At 51.6% G+C, this 17,987-nt stretch overlaps 1 protein-coding gene across 13 annotated transcripts in view; it reads right to left on the bottom strand.

The window, feature by feature from the left end:
* birc6 (baculoviral IAP repeat containing 6) overlaps window positions 1-17,987 on the bottom strand; it is a 99,169-nt gene that overhangs the window by 45,989 nt on the left and 35,193 nt on the right. For all 13 annotated transcript variants that reach the window (XM_060072805.1, XM_060072814.1, XM_060072815.1 and 10 more), the window contains exons 41-59: window positions 17,801-17,961; window positions 17,337-17,463; window positions 17,038-17,148; window positions 16,396-16,654; window positions 15,215-15,798; window positions 14,769-14,944; window positions 14,405-14,501; window positions 14,044-14,238; window positions 13,414-13,614; window positions 11,556-11,835; window positions 11,170-11,426; window positions 10,632-10,740; window positions 9,996-10,244; window positions 7,840-8,788; window positions 6,573-6,716; window positions 4,254-4,383; window positions 1,947-2,078; window positions 1,683-1,844; window positions 837-1,010 (exon numbers count right to left, since the gene is read on the bottom strand). In XM_060072805.1, coding sequence (XP_059928788.1) covers window positions 837-1,010; window positions 1,683-1,844; window positions 1,947-2,078; window positions 4,254-4,383; window positions 6,573-6,716; window positions 7,840-8,788; window positions 9,996-10,244; window positions 10,632-10,740; window positions 11,170-11,426; window positions 11,556-11,835; window positions 13,414-13,614; window positions 14,044-14,238; window positions 14,405-14,501; window positions 14,769-14,944; window positions 15,215-15,798; window positions 16,396-16,654; window positions 17,038-17,148; window positions 17,337-17,463; window positions 17,801-17,961 — 4,497 coding nt within the window. The remainder of the gene's footprint in view (window positions 1-836; window positions 1,011-1,682; window positions 1,845-1,946; window positions 2,079-4,253; window positions 4,384-6,572; window positions 6,717-7,839; window positions 8,789-9,995; window positions 10,245-10,631; window positions 10,741-11,169; window positions 11,427-11,555; window positions 11,836-13,413; window positions 13,615-14,043; window positions 14,239-14,404; window positions 14,502-14,768; window positions 14,945-15,214; window positions 15,799-16,395; window positions 16,655-17,037; window positions 17,149-17,336; window positions 17,464-17,800; window positions 17,962-17,987) is intronic.

Raw genomic sequence — 17,987 nt, 5'->3', positions numbered from 1 at the left:
GGGGATAACTTTTTAGCATGAAGAGGCTTCCATCTGTAACACACAGATTACATTTAAAGTGCCAGAAGCAGCCTAGGCAGCAGCGATTCAGTCGTCACTGGAACAGGTGGATCGCTGCCTCTCTAACTAACTATTCCCGGTCCCCTGCAAAGGTTATTATCCCCATGCCCAAATGGTTGCCTGTTATATTAGCAGATTTATCCCACTGTGGCTAGGCCAACGTTGGTTGGCATAGCAACACAGAGGAGATTGGTCTGCTCTCGTTGGTTGGTTCTGTCCAAGCCCAATGAGAGGGGAGCCGTCTACCTTGTGGGAGACTTATCACCCAACATCGGGTTGCTCCATTTTTAGGTTGGAAAACGATTCAGACCCAAACTTCTTGCATGGTTGTGCATTTGCTACCACACACAAGCAGCTTTCGGAGACTGAATAACTGCCCTGCAATATCACAGTGAAGTAGTTACCATTAGTAGCAAGAATTTGGTTGCATACAAAATGGACCTCTCACCTTGGAACATTTCTGAACCTAAAATATACCGTAGAATCTATATCCATACAAGACCCCAAGACCATTTTACATTTCAGGTGAGTGCAACATTAGGAATCACCACCCTCAAACCCAGTTCGAACTGGTCAGAACCAACACGTAAGCAGTCAAAGGTAAAGTACTGGCGGTAAATGTAGAAAAGTGTGTTCCTTGTCAGAGCTCAATAAAATAGAAAAAAAAAGACGTTTGAAAACATGAATCAACGGCTCATCTAAAACGCTGTTTCACTCTCTCCATCATCCAAGACATGCCCAGCAGTCCGACGCCTCCATCACCACAAGCTCCTTACCTTTCTCTGTCCTTAGCCTCTTGAAGGAGTCCGTCTTGGAGAGGCCGGGGTCCGAGATGACCTTGGAGCCCAGCTTGACGGTGAGGTCGATGGAGCGATAGCCCTGGGGCAGCCTGCGGTCGTAGAGCAGGGTGAGGAGCTGGGCCAGGGTCATCTCCGCGGGCAGCGGCTGGCCTGTTGTGGGGAGATTTAAAAGTTGAACTTGTGTGTCCCTGGCGTAGACGGCACTCGCTCCACAATCAAGGTAGATGCTTACGGGATACCTCTCGATGTATCGCTGAGGAGATTCACATGCATGCTCACCAGATCTCTGACTACGATTACTAAACCATGAACATTACCTAAAAGCATGTTTATTTATATATACACAGTGTATTTGAGAGAGAACAGGAGCGAAAGAGATATATAGTAGTATCTAGTTTTAAATTGTATATAATGCTTCACTTCTTCGGTCATGGATTGAGGTTCGAGCTTTATTAAAGAAAACAATATTTTCAAATGATACGCTTTACCCAACACCAAGAATCAATGTCTACATCATTGTAATAGTATTCCCTAATCCATTCTTATTTATTCATTAACAGATAATGAGGAATACATTATAAGCCGTGCCCGTGAAGGTGAAGAAGTGCAGTGTGTGTGTGTGTGTGCGTATGTGTTCAGAGTTGGCCGTGCATGGACTAGCAACAGGTCGGGAAGAATCGACCCGGATGGATCTTACAGCTCTATTACCGCAGGAGGAATTAATTAGATATGCTGCTACTATACCCTCATAGAGAGAGAGAAAGATGGTGCGCTGGAGAGACAGAGATAGAGAGAGCGACACACAGAGACAGAGTGTGTTACCTGGCAGCAGGTTGTGGTAGAGGTGGAAGACGGGGACGCTGATGGTCTTGTTGGAGGGGTCTGAGGAGGAGGAGGCGGCCAGCTTGTCTGTCATCACGCGGCCCCTCCTGGAGGGGGGCCGGGGGGGCGTGGATAGGGCCCTCTTAGACTGGGACTTCAAGCCTGGGGAGAAGATCCGAGGGTGAGACCCTGTTCTGGTGCCGCTCTACCGCTCAGTCCGCCAACCGATGTGGATGAGAGTGCGTTTGTGTGTACGTGTTTAACCTGAGGCCACGACGACGCTGTAGTTGTCCTGGAAACCGTTGTCGGCCTTCATCTTCTCCTTCTCCTCGTGGTTCTTCTTCTCCTTGTCGTCCTTCTGCTCACTGATCAGTTTGGCTGTGATGCTGGGCGTGTCTGGAACACAACACACAAAACAGAATCAACACCAGAATAAACACACCAAGCTGTTGGCATTTATGCCGAGCGATAATCAGTTGTCTGTCTGAATCAATGGTAGCAATTTAGACTTAGAAGAGGGACGTTTTTTGATAGCTGACACAAGCAACCTTTTTTTTGAGTTATCCCTTAAAAAAAATAACTTTTATCCTATTGCGCCTTACTCTCTCGCACACGGACGCGCACACACACACACGGGGCCTATAATCTCTTGTTCAAGGTCCCGAGAGGAGGACAATTCATCATGCGCATCAGTGGCTATCCGCTAGCTTCAACGCACCCCCCGCCCCATAAGACGGTGATGAAGGGGGCTGCTGCAGGAAGTACCAGGTACTAACGGCTGGACAGAACCATCCTGGGGAGGGGGTTCAGTCGGAGTAGGAAAGGGAAAACATGTCCAGAGCACAGGTAAGTGTGTCGAGTGTGGGTCGTTGGACAAGGCTCTCCGATGGAGAGAATGCCGTTAAATTTTGCAATGTGTAAATTCATGTCCACATGTCGAGCATCATTGGTCTTGGTTCCCAGAAACAGCACGTCTACATGTATGGTGACTGAGAGAATGCAGATGAAGATGCCAGATCCAAATAGAGATTTGGGATATCTTTTGTGCTTTTATGGACTGGAGAGTGGAGCTGGAAAGTGGGTTGAAGAAGAGATGAGACTTGGGACAGCAGGTTACGAATCGAACCCGGGAGTGCCACAATGCCGTATCGTCTAAGTTGAGCGACTGTGTGGAACCCGTGGGGATTCCTTGGTAAGCGATGGTGTGTTCTGTGTCGTGACTCCCCGGGCGGGGTAGCATTAAGGCTAACAGGGGTGTCTATTCCCCCCGGATGGGTTTAGCGCAGCACGGAGGCTGGGTGTCGGCGATGGCACTTAAACCTTAAATGTGTGTGAAACCGCGTGAGGGAAAGGTCAGTGTTTATCTGCCCAGAGGGGGAGCAGATTGGGAAGTGTGTGTGTGTGTGTGTGTGTGTGTGTGTGTGTGTGTGTGTGTGTGTGTGTGTGTGTGTGTTCTAATTGATTCCAAACAGAACTGTGTTTTGCATTGAAAGCAGCCCACCTGAGGCACCACCACACCGATGGAGACTGGTGGGTTTTTGTGTGTGAACCCCTTGTCTCCCTGCGATGAACACCTGAGGTATGTGTAAATATTGATGAGAGGCCGACGAGACGAATACCAAGCGGTGATGGACAACGAAGGCTTAATACCCCTCATCGACCAGCCGCCGTGGGTCTGTACGTTACTGGAGTAGCTAAACGTGGTCGTCACGGTAGCTCACGTGCACCTCTCGAAGAACTCAACCCCCTCGTCGGGGCACAGACCCATAAAGGGAAGCAGCGTAGAGTTAAACGGTGGCTGTTGGACACAGACGTATTATTCAACCTCAAGGCTTTCTGTTCAAACACGGCCACCAGAGCTCCAGGGCTGCCATTCAGAACACGTTCCAAGCGACCCCAGAAATCGCTTGCTTACCGACGCCACAAATGTTTTCGATTAACAGACAATCCTTCTTCTGATGGCGATACTAGAATGAATAAACACTGAATGCCAATCATATTGTTTGCTCCACTCTGAACATTGTCTGCATGAACCTAGATGGGTGAGCCCACACAGTTAGAAGTCGTCTATGATCTGATTTTCTGGAGAAGGCTGGGTGAATTGGACCGGATCAGGGGTCACAGAGCAGCCGCCACAGTAGACAACACACTGTTCTCCATCAACTGAAACTGCCCTCCCCTCGGGTTCACTGTCCCAGATCAATCTCACTCAACACCAAGCACCCGCTATCAAGCCTTGTTCCCACCTCCATTAGACCACTGAACCCCTGGTAGAGGCTCGCGCTGAAGCCTTTCTAAACCGTGCAACCGTCTTTTTTTAGACTAAGGGCAGACAGTTCCAGAAAGTACCACCATACCCCGTCCCCTTCACTTACAACTATATACATTCATACAAGATGTGGACAGGCTTTTGTATAGCGTGGTTCTGTGTTGGTTCTTTTTTTGACCTTGTAAGTGGCCGTAGTACATTGTGCTTATTGTATGTGATGCAACTAAAAAGAGCCTCACACATGCGCTCTATACCAATCCCGTTCTTAACAGCGGGGGGTTCTGTGCATGAAGCCTTCTTACCCGAGACCCGATCCAGGACCTCAGCCAGCGTGGTGGAGATGGGCAGGTGCAGGGTGCGGTACTTGTGTCCGGCTCCGTACATGGGGTGCTGGATCACGTGACTCGTTGCGTTGATACGGCCTTTGTAAAGCTGGAAGGGTCAGAGCAGAGGGGGAGGAATAACGTAAGGATGAGATAAGGGATAAGTCTTGCTTACCACAATTTTATCACCGGGTATGATGCTCTTCATTCAATACATGACTTTTGGAAATCGAACAGATAGTGACATGGGGGTGTCCACCCTGATATTTGACCAATGGATCAGCCTACCAGTTGGTAGTCCACAGAAAAGGTGGGTGGGCGGATCTAGCCGTCATAAATCTGTAACATAGGGGCCCCTTACCCGGTTTATGCTCATTGAGCTCAATGATCTCTTTTATAAAGGAGACCTGCAAAAGACGGCACCATAGGTGGTTACAGACACGAGAACATTAACCAACAAGGACACGATTTGGTCTTTCCTGATTGACTGTGACAGGTCGTCTCAGACCGCATGAATGACGGCACACGTGTTCATCACTGGACTGACATTTACTGCTCCACTCAGCCCCCCAAGGGGATATGGCTAGGTACCAACAAAACACACACACACACACACACACACACACACACACACACCTCAATGTTGAAGTGAGCACTCGGATTTCACATAAATATAATAAAAAGACTTCCAAGAACGAGGATAAATCCGAAAGAGCGAGAGAAAGTGGGACGGCCTTAAGTTTAGCTGCAGTGGCACCAGCATGATTGACAGGTCCGAGGCCTCTTTCTGGCCTCAGATGTCTAACCTGACATGACCTAGGAGGAGGAGGCCAGCATGTGTTGAAGAGAGGAGAGAGGAGAACAAGAAGAGGAAGTCGACGATAACGGTCATTATTCAGTCCCTGATGAGTCTGAGGGTCGCGTATGTCCAGGCGCTAGCGGTGACCTTTCCAGAGAGCAGACGGCAGGAAACCACAGCAGCCAAAACACAAAAGGGCCGACTTAATTGGATAGGAGATGACATGAGATGCTGCGTTTCCCCCCCCCCCCCCCCCCCCCCCCGACAACCAAGCAGGCTGCTAATTTAGGAGTTTGAGAGAGTCGTCTCTCACGGCTCTCTCTTAATGAGCTTTGTTTTCAAGGTTCTCAAAGGAGAAAGTGTTGTTTGTGCGTCTTTGAATGTACAATCCCACACCCACCCACCAAGTGGAATCTAGATGAGGTCTGCGACATCAACAGAGATGACAGTGTGGCGAGAGAAGATGCAGAAATCCCTCTAGATGTCCCGGATCAGGGTGGAGAAAGACTTACTTGGCAGGCACGGTTCAGGACATCTCAACAACAACACTTTGTTCTTCTCTCCCTTCAGCCTGAATATAGCCAAACAACACTTTGCCCAGAGATATGACTGCAAAACTAACAGCAATGAGATGAATATAGTCTTTTGATTAAATCTGGAAGAGTTACACCAGTGATGAGGTCTATTCCATTGAAACACTATAAAAAGCACTATATTGTGATATACATCTACATCACTGTTACATGTAAAGCCCTAACCGAGTGGTACACCCATTACTTGCTGCCCACGCCTTTCTCAGCCAGAACAAAACCATTACAACACACGACCTCAAACACATGCTTTGAACCACGAACACGCAAACCCAAACACACACACACACACACCCTCTAGTAGGCTGCCATGACGTGAGGTAATCATTTAACATGTGATGTACGATGTGATGCAGCATGTGATGTATGGCAACCATTAGGCGTGGGACAACATGCAGGCTGCAGGTTGGCTCCTGAATGCAGCCCAGCAGTGCCCTCCAGTGGCAACAGGGGAACACTACACCAACCGATCGCAATGACAAGAATATCTATCCCCCGAAACGTATTTTTGTGAGAGATGGAAAAGACAATGAATTGTGAATGTGGTCGATCGGACATTACCCAACAACAGTCACGACAGACAACACAAAATGACAAACTCCAAGGTTCCAAGGAAAAACACACGAGCGGGCATCAGGGGACGAGGTCATGTGTAAGAACTAAGGGTGGGCTTGAACACAACAACAAACACAAACAAACACAACAGGCAGTGCTCAGTCAATCAGAGAGAAGAGGGAGACCAGACGTGAGGGGGAGCCGAGGTCAACTGAACTCCAACAGGACACGACGACGGAACTAAAACACAAACAACAAAACCCTCGACCACCACGGACTCTCTACCAATCAGAGAGGGGCGACCGGAGGTCAGCGTGAAGGGGGTGTCGGGGGGGAGGTCGGAGGTCAACCTACCGGGCAGGGAGACTGCAGGAACACGGTGACTTTCTCATCCTCAAGCATGATCTGCAGGAAGAGCCGTCTGATGAACCCGGAGATGTTCCCCGAGACGGGCACGCTCCCGCGCTGGGGGGCCGACTGGAACAGCTCGCAAAGCACCTGCACAGAGGTCAGGGGTCAACACCTGGAAAGTGGGGCTCGTGCAGAGGTCATGGGGCCAGTACCTTAACACTAGAGGTCATGGGGTTAAACCCTAAGCCTTCAGGTCAGAAGTCAACACCTGAGCTATGAGGGAAAATGGCAGGAACCTAAAGCGCCTTCTGGTTGAGGGGGAGGAGCCTACTTCAGCTGTAAGGTCGTACCTGAACAGCCTACCCGGGCTATGATGTTGTTGGGGTATGAGGTCACGGCGGAGAAGCGTACCTATTCTCATGGGGTCATGGGGGCGGAACCTACTTGAGCTAAGACATCGTCGGTTACGAGGTCCTTGCTGAGTAGTCTAGCTGAGGAAATGATGTCATGGGGTACGAGGTCAATGGGGGAGCAGCCTGCCTAAGGTCATGAGGTCATTGGGGAGCAGCCTACCTAAGGTCATGAGGTCATTGGGGAGCAGCCTGCCTAAGGTCATGAGGTCATGAGGGAGCAGCCTACCTGAGGTCATGGGGGAGCAGCCTGCCTAAGGTCACGAGGTCAATGGGGGAGCAGCCTGCCTAAGGTCATGAGGTCATTGGGGAGCAGCCTACCTGAGGTCATGGGGGAGCAGCCTGCCTAAGGTCATGAGGTCATGGGGGAGCAGCCTACCTGAGGTCATGAGGTCATTGGGGAGCAGCCTACCTGAGGTCATGGGGGAGCAGCCTGCCTAAGGTCATGAGGTCATTGGGGAGCAGCCTACCTGAGGTCATGAGGGAGCAGTCTACTTGAGGTCATGAGGTCATTGGGGAGCAGCCTACCTGAGGTCATGAGGTCATGAGGGAGCAGCCTACCTGAGGTCATGAGGTCATGGGGGAGCAGCCTGCCTAAGGTCATGAGGTCATTGGGGAGCAGCCTACCTGAGGTCATGAGGTCATGAGGGAGCAGCCTACCTGAGGTCATGAGGTCATGGGGAAGCAGCCCACCTTACGTCATGAGGTCATGGGGGGAGGAGCCTACCTGAGGTCATGAGGTCATTGGGGAGCAGCCTACCTGAGGTCATGAGGTCATGAGGGAGCAGCCTACCTGAGGTCATGAGGTCATGAGGGAGCAGCCTACCTTACGTCATGAGGTCATGGGGGGAGGAGCCTACCTGAGCCATGAGCCGCTGGTTGTTGGGGTGGCAGGAGATGCATTGCAAGAAGAAGGCCACGGTGGCGTTCTCCAGGGCCGTCCTCTGCTGGGTGCTGAGGGGCCCCGGTCGCCCCGGGGCCAGGTGGTGGGACCCCGAGGCCTGGGGGGAGGAGGCGGAGGCGCCGGCGCCAGCGGGGGAGGAGGGCGTGGTGGCGCTGCTGTGGAACCCGGCGCTGCTGGCGCTGGAGTGGCAGAGCAGGAAGAGCAGGGAGGTCCAGAGGGGGTTGACCTCGGGACCGCCCAGCCAGTCCTTCATGGCATGGCTGTTGCCCACCTCCGTGAGGAAGCGCAGCACGGGGGCCGCCAGCTCCGGGGCCAGGGCCGGCTGGCTGTGATGCCACGAAGACGACGACGACGACGACGAAGACGAAGACGAGGAGCCGTAGGAGTGGTGGTGCGGGGGCTGGTGATGGTGGTGGGACGCGTGGTGGTGGGAGTGGTGGTGCTGCCGGTGGCGCTCCGCCTGGGAGGTGGCGGGCAGCGGCAGGTCGGCGCTGGCCAGCAGGCTGCAGCAGAGCTGGGCCAGGCTGCGGGCCAGCAGGGAGGGCAGCCCCGAGTCCAGCAGCTGCTCGATGGCGCCGGGCGAGAGCGCGGCCGCCGCCAGCGTGGTCAGCTGGGACTCGGTGAGGTCGAGGGGCAGCCGGGCGTGCTTGGAGTCGTCCGTGAGGCCGGCGGCGGCGCTGGCCGTGGCGTTGGCGTCGTGCTGCTTCTTGCCGTCGTCCGTCATGGAGAGCCGGTGGTGGCGGCGGTGGTGCTCCGTGGCGGCGGGCGGAGACACGATGCCCAGCCAGGACATGAGCAGGGAGAAGTAGCCCGGGTGGATGTGGCACATGGAGCACAGCAGGCTGTCCACCGCCTTCTTCAGCACCACGTTGCCCGGGAGGGACATGGACCAGTTGTACAGCAGCCTGGGAACACGCGGGGGACGGGGCATGACAACATGAACAATACAGACAAGCGGCTGGTGGAAAACTGACATCTAGTGTAACGTGAAGGTAACGGAGTAACCCAGTTCTATGAGAGACCTCTCTGCTTTTTGCCATTTTGAGGGTGAAAGTTAAATATCCATCATCATGTAAGACTGGAAAACTTCTGTGGTTGCGGTGCAGTTGGGTGTATTGATTGCAGTGAAAGGACCGAGAATATGGTTTTAAATGTATTGCAATATATTGCATTGGGTATTGCAGAGGTTTTAGATGGATCACGAGTAAAATTCATATAGCTTTTGAATCCTATTGTTTTTGTACCGTGGCTTTGTACGTCTTGTGCTGTCCTGATAAACCATTCATAAACAGTCCATTATGGGGTTAAACAGATCCAAATGAATTCTAACCTCAGTTTTCTCAAATTAAATGTTCTGTTTGTTTGTTTTTCCCTGTTAGCTCTAAACTATTAATGCCGACAGACGAGCCATGCAACATTTAGGCCTACGGTCTGCATATCTAAAAGAAGAATGCAGGAACGCTTCCAGACCAAAACATCAACTAAATATTGGGTTTGAATGTTGAATGAGGCTGACCTCCAGGCTGCTGCGGTAGCCCGTTCCCCAGCCGTAAACACGTTTCATGGTTCTCTGATGTAGCGATAACAGCAGGTCTATAAAATGCTCAGTTTTCACCCACCGTCAGCCCTTACTTGACTGTGTCTGTCGGCCATAACTCCTGCAGCATCTCGCTGTCAATATATCATCTTTTTTTAATGGTAGTTATTGTTAATGGTAGTTTACCAACCTCGGGATTGGGACCCCAAAGACTGAGAGGTCCAACCTGGGTTTGCTGATAGATATAGATATATCTATATATTATATATCTATTATAAGACTTATAAGTCATAGAATTTAATTGTATTTAGATTGTATATACAGCATTCTCCTTTTTATAACCTTTACAAAGACAACCAACTACAACTTGTTTGGTGCAAGGCACATACATTCAACAATGAAGACACAACATCATAGACAGATGTTGATGCGCAAACACAGACAAGTTGGGTTCACATACATTTTCGGACTTGAAATGGGTCAGGAGCCAAAAAAAAGGCAGTGACCCATTTCAAGTCCACAATTGGTCACTTCATCGTTTCCGATTAAAAAACCTCAAACAGGCGTTGACTCACTCGAAGAGCTCCCTGTCGAGCAGCAGCGGCAGGTCGTAGTCCACCGGCAGCTCGTAGCTGTGCCACAGAATGGCCGCCACGCAGTGGAGGTGGGAGGGCGAGGGCATGAGCAGGCCGTACTCCCTGGAGGAGGAGGTGGAAGAGGAGGCGGAGCTCACGCCTGCACCCCCGTACCCTCCCATTGGCCCGTTGCGCTTGTGGGCGGCGACTCGTGACGAGTCCTGAACCCACTGGAGCAGAGCCTGGATTCTGTTAAGGCAGTGAAGGGGGAAATTGTTGATCAAACAAGCACACTTAAATAGAATGCACCACCTTTAATATATGTTCTAGCACCTCATAATATACATGTTCTAACAGCACTTCAAACAAGACAGGCAGAACGACAGAGGTGACTTTATCAAGTGGCGCGCCGTGGCGTTGCACGCTAGTCTGCGACCTCTGAGGCAAACGTCCCCGTCTCGCCGAGAGGGGACACAAAACAACTTTACACGGCCGTAAAACCGCAACAAGGACAGGGGAAGGACATTGTTTACTGCCAGAGTGCCGGGAGGAGTCCCGTTGACAGGGAGATAACTTATTATGATCCTGAGTGATTAGGCCGGTGGGCGTCTGGGCAGGGGAGAGGGACTGGTATACCTGTCTTTGGTGCCGGCGTCCTGTGTGGTGCCCAGCTGGTAGAGGATGTCGATGGTGGAGTCTGAGGAGAGGCCGTTGAGGCGTCCGAACAGCAAGGGACTGTTGAGGTCTGAAGGGAAGCACAGTGAAATGCCGTTTGTAGTTTCACTGTTCGACTCCTTGAAGACACGCGTAGGCGTAGGTATGGAGTGATAATGAAGCAGATTGAAATCAAACTCAATCAAACTCTGAATTCAAAAATATGTAGTATTGCCAAACGGGCCAATTCCAAAGCCAATGATAAATCGATATCAACAAATTATACTATCCGTGGGAGGGGATAAAGAGGAGACTCCAGACGAAAGGGTCTGGGTTCGATCCCCTATGTCCTCAGTCCACAATACATAAAGCTATCCTTGAGCAAGACGCCCAACTTCCTACCTGCTCATGAATCACATTAAACTCCCAGCTATAATCATAAACAGAAAACGGGTCAAATAAAGGTAAACGCCTTGATCATGACACCAGCAGTAAGGAGGACGTCTCCCCCGCTACTCACTGGTGGGGTCGGTGCCCGACGCGGCGCAGTTCCTGAGCAGGATGTCGATGAGCTTGAGGCCGACGGGCGTGGACTGCAGGCCGATCTTCACCAGCACCGCCTCGATGTTGGGCGAGTGCATGCCGCAGTAGGGCGACATGAGCAGCGCCGCGCACGTCTGCAGCAGGTTGGCCGTGGGCGCCGCCGCGCTCGCCATGGTGGCCTCCAGGTCGCCCACGTGGGTCAAGCAGTGGTGGAGGAGGCGGAGCCAGCCGATACTAGGGGGGAAGGGGAGCGTTAAAGGGGTGCAACGTTTACCTCCACTATACAGGCTACCGGATGCTCTGTAAGAACAGAATTTACCCATATCCCAGAATGCATTGGCCTAACCCCATGGCGGCGCTCACCTTGTCTTGGAGACCTGGTCCTCAGAGGGCAGGAAGGGGTTGTTGACGGTGGCTGAGGAGGTGTTCCCAAAGGCGGTGAGGCCCAGCAGCTTGATCTGGGACAGGCCCAGGGTGCTGGCGTCCCGCGGGCGGTGCAGCCGCAGGCACACGGCCGACGCCACCTCGGCCTTCACCAGCTGGATCTTGATGTAGGTCAGCCCGCTGGTGATGACCGGCGTGGACAGAGGCAGCATGTTGACCCCGTCTGCACTGATCTCCACGGAGACCGAGGAGGGACACGCTGGGGAGGAGGGGAGAGCGGAGGGTTCATTTCATTTGTGGTTCACTAGAAGCCACCCGGGGTTCCCCTCTTTGACCCTGGGCCAAAAGGCTCAACTTTACAGGGACTCACTCAATGCTGTACTTTTCAGCGTTGGAACATAAAACGACTTGCGTCTCAATACCACGGCACATGCTAATCAATTCACTAGGGGTGTGAAGCTTTGGCTTCAGACAATTCGATTCGATTAACGATTCAGTAGTTGGCGATTCGATTCAAGGACAATTCATTTTTATTGGAACGATTCAATTCGATTCAGACTGTAAACCACGATTCGATTCAGTAACTTTGAATCAAAATTCTATATCCGTGAAATAAACATGCAATAATGTGACACCCCTTGTCAATTTTACCATTATTCTTTGCGAAGCCAAAATGCTTCCACACTTTGGATTTCAAGTTTGCTGGTGCATTAACAATCTCAACAAACATTAATCATAATCGATTCATACGATTTAAAGCATTTATATCGATTATTGGTGAAGCCAAAGCGATTCATTCTATTTATTTATTTTAGCAGATCGATTTAGTTGAATCGGTATGACTGACAATCGATTCATCGATGCATCGCATGAATCGTTACACCCCTACAATTCACACATCTTTTTGTCACGTCTTTTCTTACATTTTAAGATCATTGTAGAGAATAGGGAGAGAACATGTAGGGACACAGAGAAAGTCAACAGAACATGGTGAATATCACGTGGAGGTCATGGCGTTCCACAGTATCCCCCTAGTGGCTGTCCATCGGGACAAGAAAAACGTGAGGGGTGCGAAGAGAAAGCAGACAAGCATGAAGCACCCACGCATCTCGCTGAATAATTAAAGCCCAGACTGCGGAACAACCAGGGGAATTAAACTTTAATGAAGAGCGACAAGACGCGGGGTAGCCCTGAAGCCGGCAAGAAGACCGCTTCCTGTTCCTGCACATCGTAAACATCCCCGTATCCTCGCCCTCTAGTAAAACACGCCACGGCTCCAGGGATCTTCTCTGAAGCTCACCCTGAAGAACCTTGCCCTCACACTGCATAGTGTTGTGTTGTGCTGGGGCATGACAGCATGCACTATTCATTTTAATATAGTCAACAAGAATATACATAATATAAATATTAAAGCCTTACACGGAAGGAGCTGTAGTGACAGCTAGCGGGCGGATGTGGCCTTCTTATAGTGATGAATAAATCATTTTAGCACCACTGCGGTGCTTTGGTGTGGCTGGATATGTGTGCGTGTACTCACTGGCGAGGTGCGGCTGGATGTGTGTGTGTGCTCACTGGCGAGGGAGGCGAGGTGCGGCTGGATATGCGCGCGCGCGTGCGTGCGTGCGTGCGCGCGTGCGTGCGCGCGTGCGTGCGTGCGTGCGTGTGTGTGTGTGTTCACTGGCGAGGGAGGCGAGGTGCGGCTGGATGTGTGTGTGCGTGTACTCACTGGCGAGGTGTGGCTGGATGTGTGTGTGTGTGTGTGAGTGAGTGTACTCACTGGCGAGGGAGGCGAGGTGCGGCTGGATGTATGTGTGTGTGTGTGTGTGAGTGTACTCACTGGCGAGGGAGGCGAGGTGCGGCTGGATGTGCAGCTCCTTGAGGAGCACGGCGGCGGGGAGGTGGATGGTGAGGTCGCACCAGGCCTCCTCCGGCAGGAAGATGTAGGACCAGGCGGCGGAGCGCGCCCGGCGGTGGGGCGGCGTGGACTGGAGCAGGACCTCCGCCGGCTGGGCCGTGGGGCTGCTGGACGTGATGCTGCCTGCAGGGGGACGGAGGCGTTGGGGAGGCCGGTTTAAATAAAGCTTGGGGCGGGGTTGGAGTGGTGTCATTGGTCTGGCGGTACTCGATAGGCAATGATAAGAGGTGAAATTATACAGCTGTGGGATTTATCAAACACTCATTTATTCGAATATAATGGATGCAAATGCATCTTCAATTGCACAATTTCATAACCCTTCTACACTGAGATGGGATGAGTTGTACACAATTCATGTTTGATTTATGGCAACGTCAACAATTAACCTGGGGTCTTAATAAACAGGCAAAAACCTTTCACATTTAATAACATAGCATTTAAATTAAGCAACATTAAGAATATCCCTAAAGCGTGCAACCAGTGGTGTATCAATTTATGAATCGTAAATGACACACACTGATTAAGCATGTATATCAATGATGAATGGATTACCGAGGGGGGCGAAGTTGTGAAGGCCCTCAGCGTTGTCCGGCTCCGCCGTCATGACCCGGGCCTTCAGGCTGCCGTCTGCGGCCTTCCCGGGCCCCGAGTCCAGGAACTTCATGATGGTGGAGACCATGCTGCGCGCCGTGTTGACGATGGCCCGCGTGCTGGTCACCATGTTGTTACAGATCAGCTGGACGCCACCTGGGGACAGAGCAGCGGTCAGCCAGATACAAACACGCGTTGAGTCAACACCAGGTGCATGTTCTGTGCTGTTCTGGTCTGATGATGTTTTCTATGTTCTGACAAACACCCACAATACACAAACGGATTGAACCCCTGAAGCTGTGAGGCGTGGCAGAGTACCTACCCATGTCATGGAAGGCCTTCAGTGCTTCGCTGGTGTCCAACACTCTGAGGATGAACCAGAGGAGAGGCTCCGACAGCTGGCATGTCGACAGAGAACCCTGCGGCAGAAACACACAAACAGACAGATAAAGATAAATCATTCACTGCATCACAAGATGGTTTTGGCCTTTATTATTATCAACGCTTTGTGTATGTCTTCTACCACACGATTTAATAAAAGCATTAAGACTACAATTTGGGAAAAGGTCAAGTATCAGCCAATATAAGGTAGACCAGCGCCAAACACATCTTTCAATGTTTACTTCCTTTCAAGTAGCAGTAAACCCTGGTAGACGACAGACATATGGAGCTTGCTCCCAGCTCACCTGTCTACCCATGTATCCACAGGCCATGTAGGTGAGTATGGGCTGCAGCATGACCTGCACCGAGGTGGCCCTCTTGCTGAGGGTGGTGAGGATGGTGAAGAGGCCATCGCCCACCGAGATGGCGTCAAGCCCCCCGTGGAAGTTCTCGTGCTTGGTGAGGTGCAGGCCGCTGGCTCCTAGAGAGAAGAGCCGGGGGAAGGTTGGTCAGTGGATGGGCGTCATTCAATATAATTCTATAATTGTTTAAATGGGTAGTTTAGGGGACGTAGAAATGTATCTCGAGCCATTAGCCTCCATCATGTGTGTGTGTGTGTATGTATGTGAGATATATATATATGGCATTAGGTTGATGCTATTTATCCAAAGGGTCTTGCAATATCATGAGGGAATTGCTAGCATAGCATTGCTAGCATAGCGCTCACGGTGGAGGGAGAGGCCGTTTGTACCTATGATCATGGCCATGGCGCTGCTGTTACACTGGCCCAGCGCCGAGAGGATCTGGCTCATGATCTGCTGGTTGGCCAGGACCAGGTCCGCCATGCCGGCGGCCGGGCCCTGGCTGGAGGCCGCGCCCCCGGCGGCTCCGCTGCTCTCCATGCTGCCGCACACCTTCTCCTCGTCCGACACGCTGCTGTCGGCGGCGGCGGCGGCGCCGCCCGCCCCCAGCACGCGCCCGCTGAACTCCCGGTCGCCCGACAGCGGCAGCTGCACCAGCACGTTGACCAGCTTCAGCAGGTCGAACATCAGCTGGTCGCGGGTGGTCTCGCCGCACACCGCCTTGGCGTCGCCCGGGCGGATGATGTTGGCGAAGAGGCCGCCGAAGCAGGCGCGCGCGCCCGAGGACGAGTCCGAGCCGCTGCGCGACACCACCTTGTCGGAGCAGGTGATGTAGTGGTGCACCAGGAAGGTGGAGGACTCGATGACGGAGGAGATGGTGCTGACCGACACCACCTCGAAGTTCTGCTCCAGGGTGAACTCCAGCAGCTTCACCTGGGCATCGAGCGGGCCCTGGCCGGACTGGAAGGGGCCCCTGGGGGGGGGGGGGGGGGGGGGGACGCAGCAAAGGTTTTAAAATACTTTATTATCAAGAAATAATTCATGAAAATGAATTCGATTTATACATTTAATTTAAGACATTTGATACGAGAAATACTCAAAAACATCTTGAAAAACAATTTGGTAATAAGTCATTAATAATGATTAGAAGTAATTCTGCTAATGCATGCTCGTTATATTCCCTGAGCGGTTATGGTCTCAAGTTTATAGATAAAGTGCCTTTATGCGTTGTGCTAATCGGTGCTCAAATTGATTTTAAGGGCTTTTTATGTATAACGTTAAGTGACTTTTTGGATAGTCTACTTTTTGTGTTGTGAAAAATGCTGAGAAGACATGTAAAAATAAAATGAAGTCATTAAACCATTTGCTCAGTCGGAAAATATCTAAATGTAACCAACACCCTTCACATATGCATTAACACTCCAGAACTAGCACCTGACTAACCTCAGGTGGACGTTTCGCCCCCAGTGAGAGGATCCACAAACAGATTCCCTTCTGCGTTTCCAATGCAGTCAAACCCTGCATTACAACCACCCAGTGCACCCCCACACTATAAGGCCCGCCTCCGTACCTCTCGGTGGACAGGATGTGCATGAGCCTGAGCAGGAAGTCGCTGAACATCTGGGGGCAGGTGGGGGACAGGTGCACCTGCAGGCGGCTGAGGAACTCCTGCATGGCCTGCGTGGCGGTGGGGCCCACCTGGGCGCTGTGCTGCCCGGTGCCGTGGGGGCTGCTGCCTGAGAAGAAGCGCACCAGCACGTGCACCAGCGTGGGGTCCGACACCATCTGCTGGGCTGTGCCCTCTGGCCCGCCCATAGCAGGAGCAGGAGCTAGACACACACACGCACATACACATCACGGTTTGGATCTGATTGGGTTTGTGTATACACACACACACACGTCTCTTAATCATTGACTAGGTTTCATTGTATTTAAGATGCTCCCATTAATATAATATGATTTTATATTATGTAATATTATGCTAATATGTTTATTATTATTCAGGAAACTAATTAGAACCAGAATGACCTCTCTCTCTCTCTCTCTCTCTCTCTCTCTCTCTCTCTCTCTCTCTCTCTCTCTCTCTCTCTCTCTCTCTCTCTCTCTCTCTCTCTCTCTCTCTCTCTCTCTCTCTCTCTCTCTCTCTCTCTCTCTCTCTCTCTCTCTCTCTCTCTCGGCTGGTGTGTGTGAGGTGATATAGAGTAGAACTGACTGCAGGCCGGCATGTTGGTCATCAGGGTGAGGGAGTGGAGCACCAGGCACCAGGTCCTCAGGGAGGTGTTGGGGTACCAGGCCAGCACCGTCAGGAAGCTGCTGATAGAGGCTGCACACACACACACAGAGAGACACACACAAGGTCACACATTATAGGCGTCGTTATCCAAAAATATGGTCTTGTTTGCATGAAGACAAGATGAGTTTCATTATGATGGGGTGATGAAAAAACGGGTTTCGTAACTGGGCTTGTGTTTACATGGCATTTAGGAAACCTGTTTACAACGAGGTTCTGACCTTGGTTGAGGGGAATGGTGGGCACTCTGCTGGCGTTGAACATGAAGATGTCTGAGCCGCTCTCCTCGCTGCCGCTAGAGCACGAATTCAGACTCAGGGTCAGCCACAGCTGCAGCAGAGACTCCAACTGCAGGACACACGCACACACTTTAGAGTAGGTACACATCCTGGTTAGAGTAGGCTTGCCCAGTGTTGTGTTAAGGCTCAGCGAATGAACAAAGGACTGACGTGTGCCATCTCAATATCTGCTTCATCTCAAAGACGCCCGACTTGACTGCATGGACAAACCATAAATCACAAACTACTAATCTCTACATCAAGACATTTTGATATTGGCTTTGGATTTAACTTGGCAGTCCAGGATACCCTTGATCCTCTTCAGTAGGCTTTGTACTGTGCGGATATCCCTGCATGTTTAAGGTGAACAGGCTAGAGTGACCGTGTGTCCCTGGTGTTCTTCAGACCTGCACGTGGTGGACCTGCAGCATTGAGAAAAGCTTGTTGAAGCAGGCACTCAGCATGGGGATGGAGGAGGCCTGGATCAGAGGGCCCCCGGCCGGAGGAGAAGACCCTCCGTGGAGGCCTCTCAGCAGGGAGTCGTCGGTCCCGTTGGGGGCCTGAGACACTGGGGACAGCGCGCACACGCGCACA

This window comes from Gadus macrocephalus, chromosome 15, assembly GCF_031168955.1.
Source record: "Gadus macrocephalus chromosome 15, ASM3116895v1".
Lineage (NCBI taxonomy): Eukaryota > Metazoa > Chordata > Actinopteri > Gadiformes > Gadidae > Gadus > Gadus macrocephalus.
Note: the sequence above shows the minus strand (reverse complement) of the source record. Positions and strands in the feature narration are given on the sequence as shown.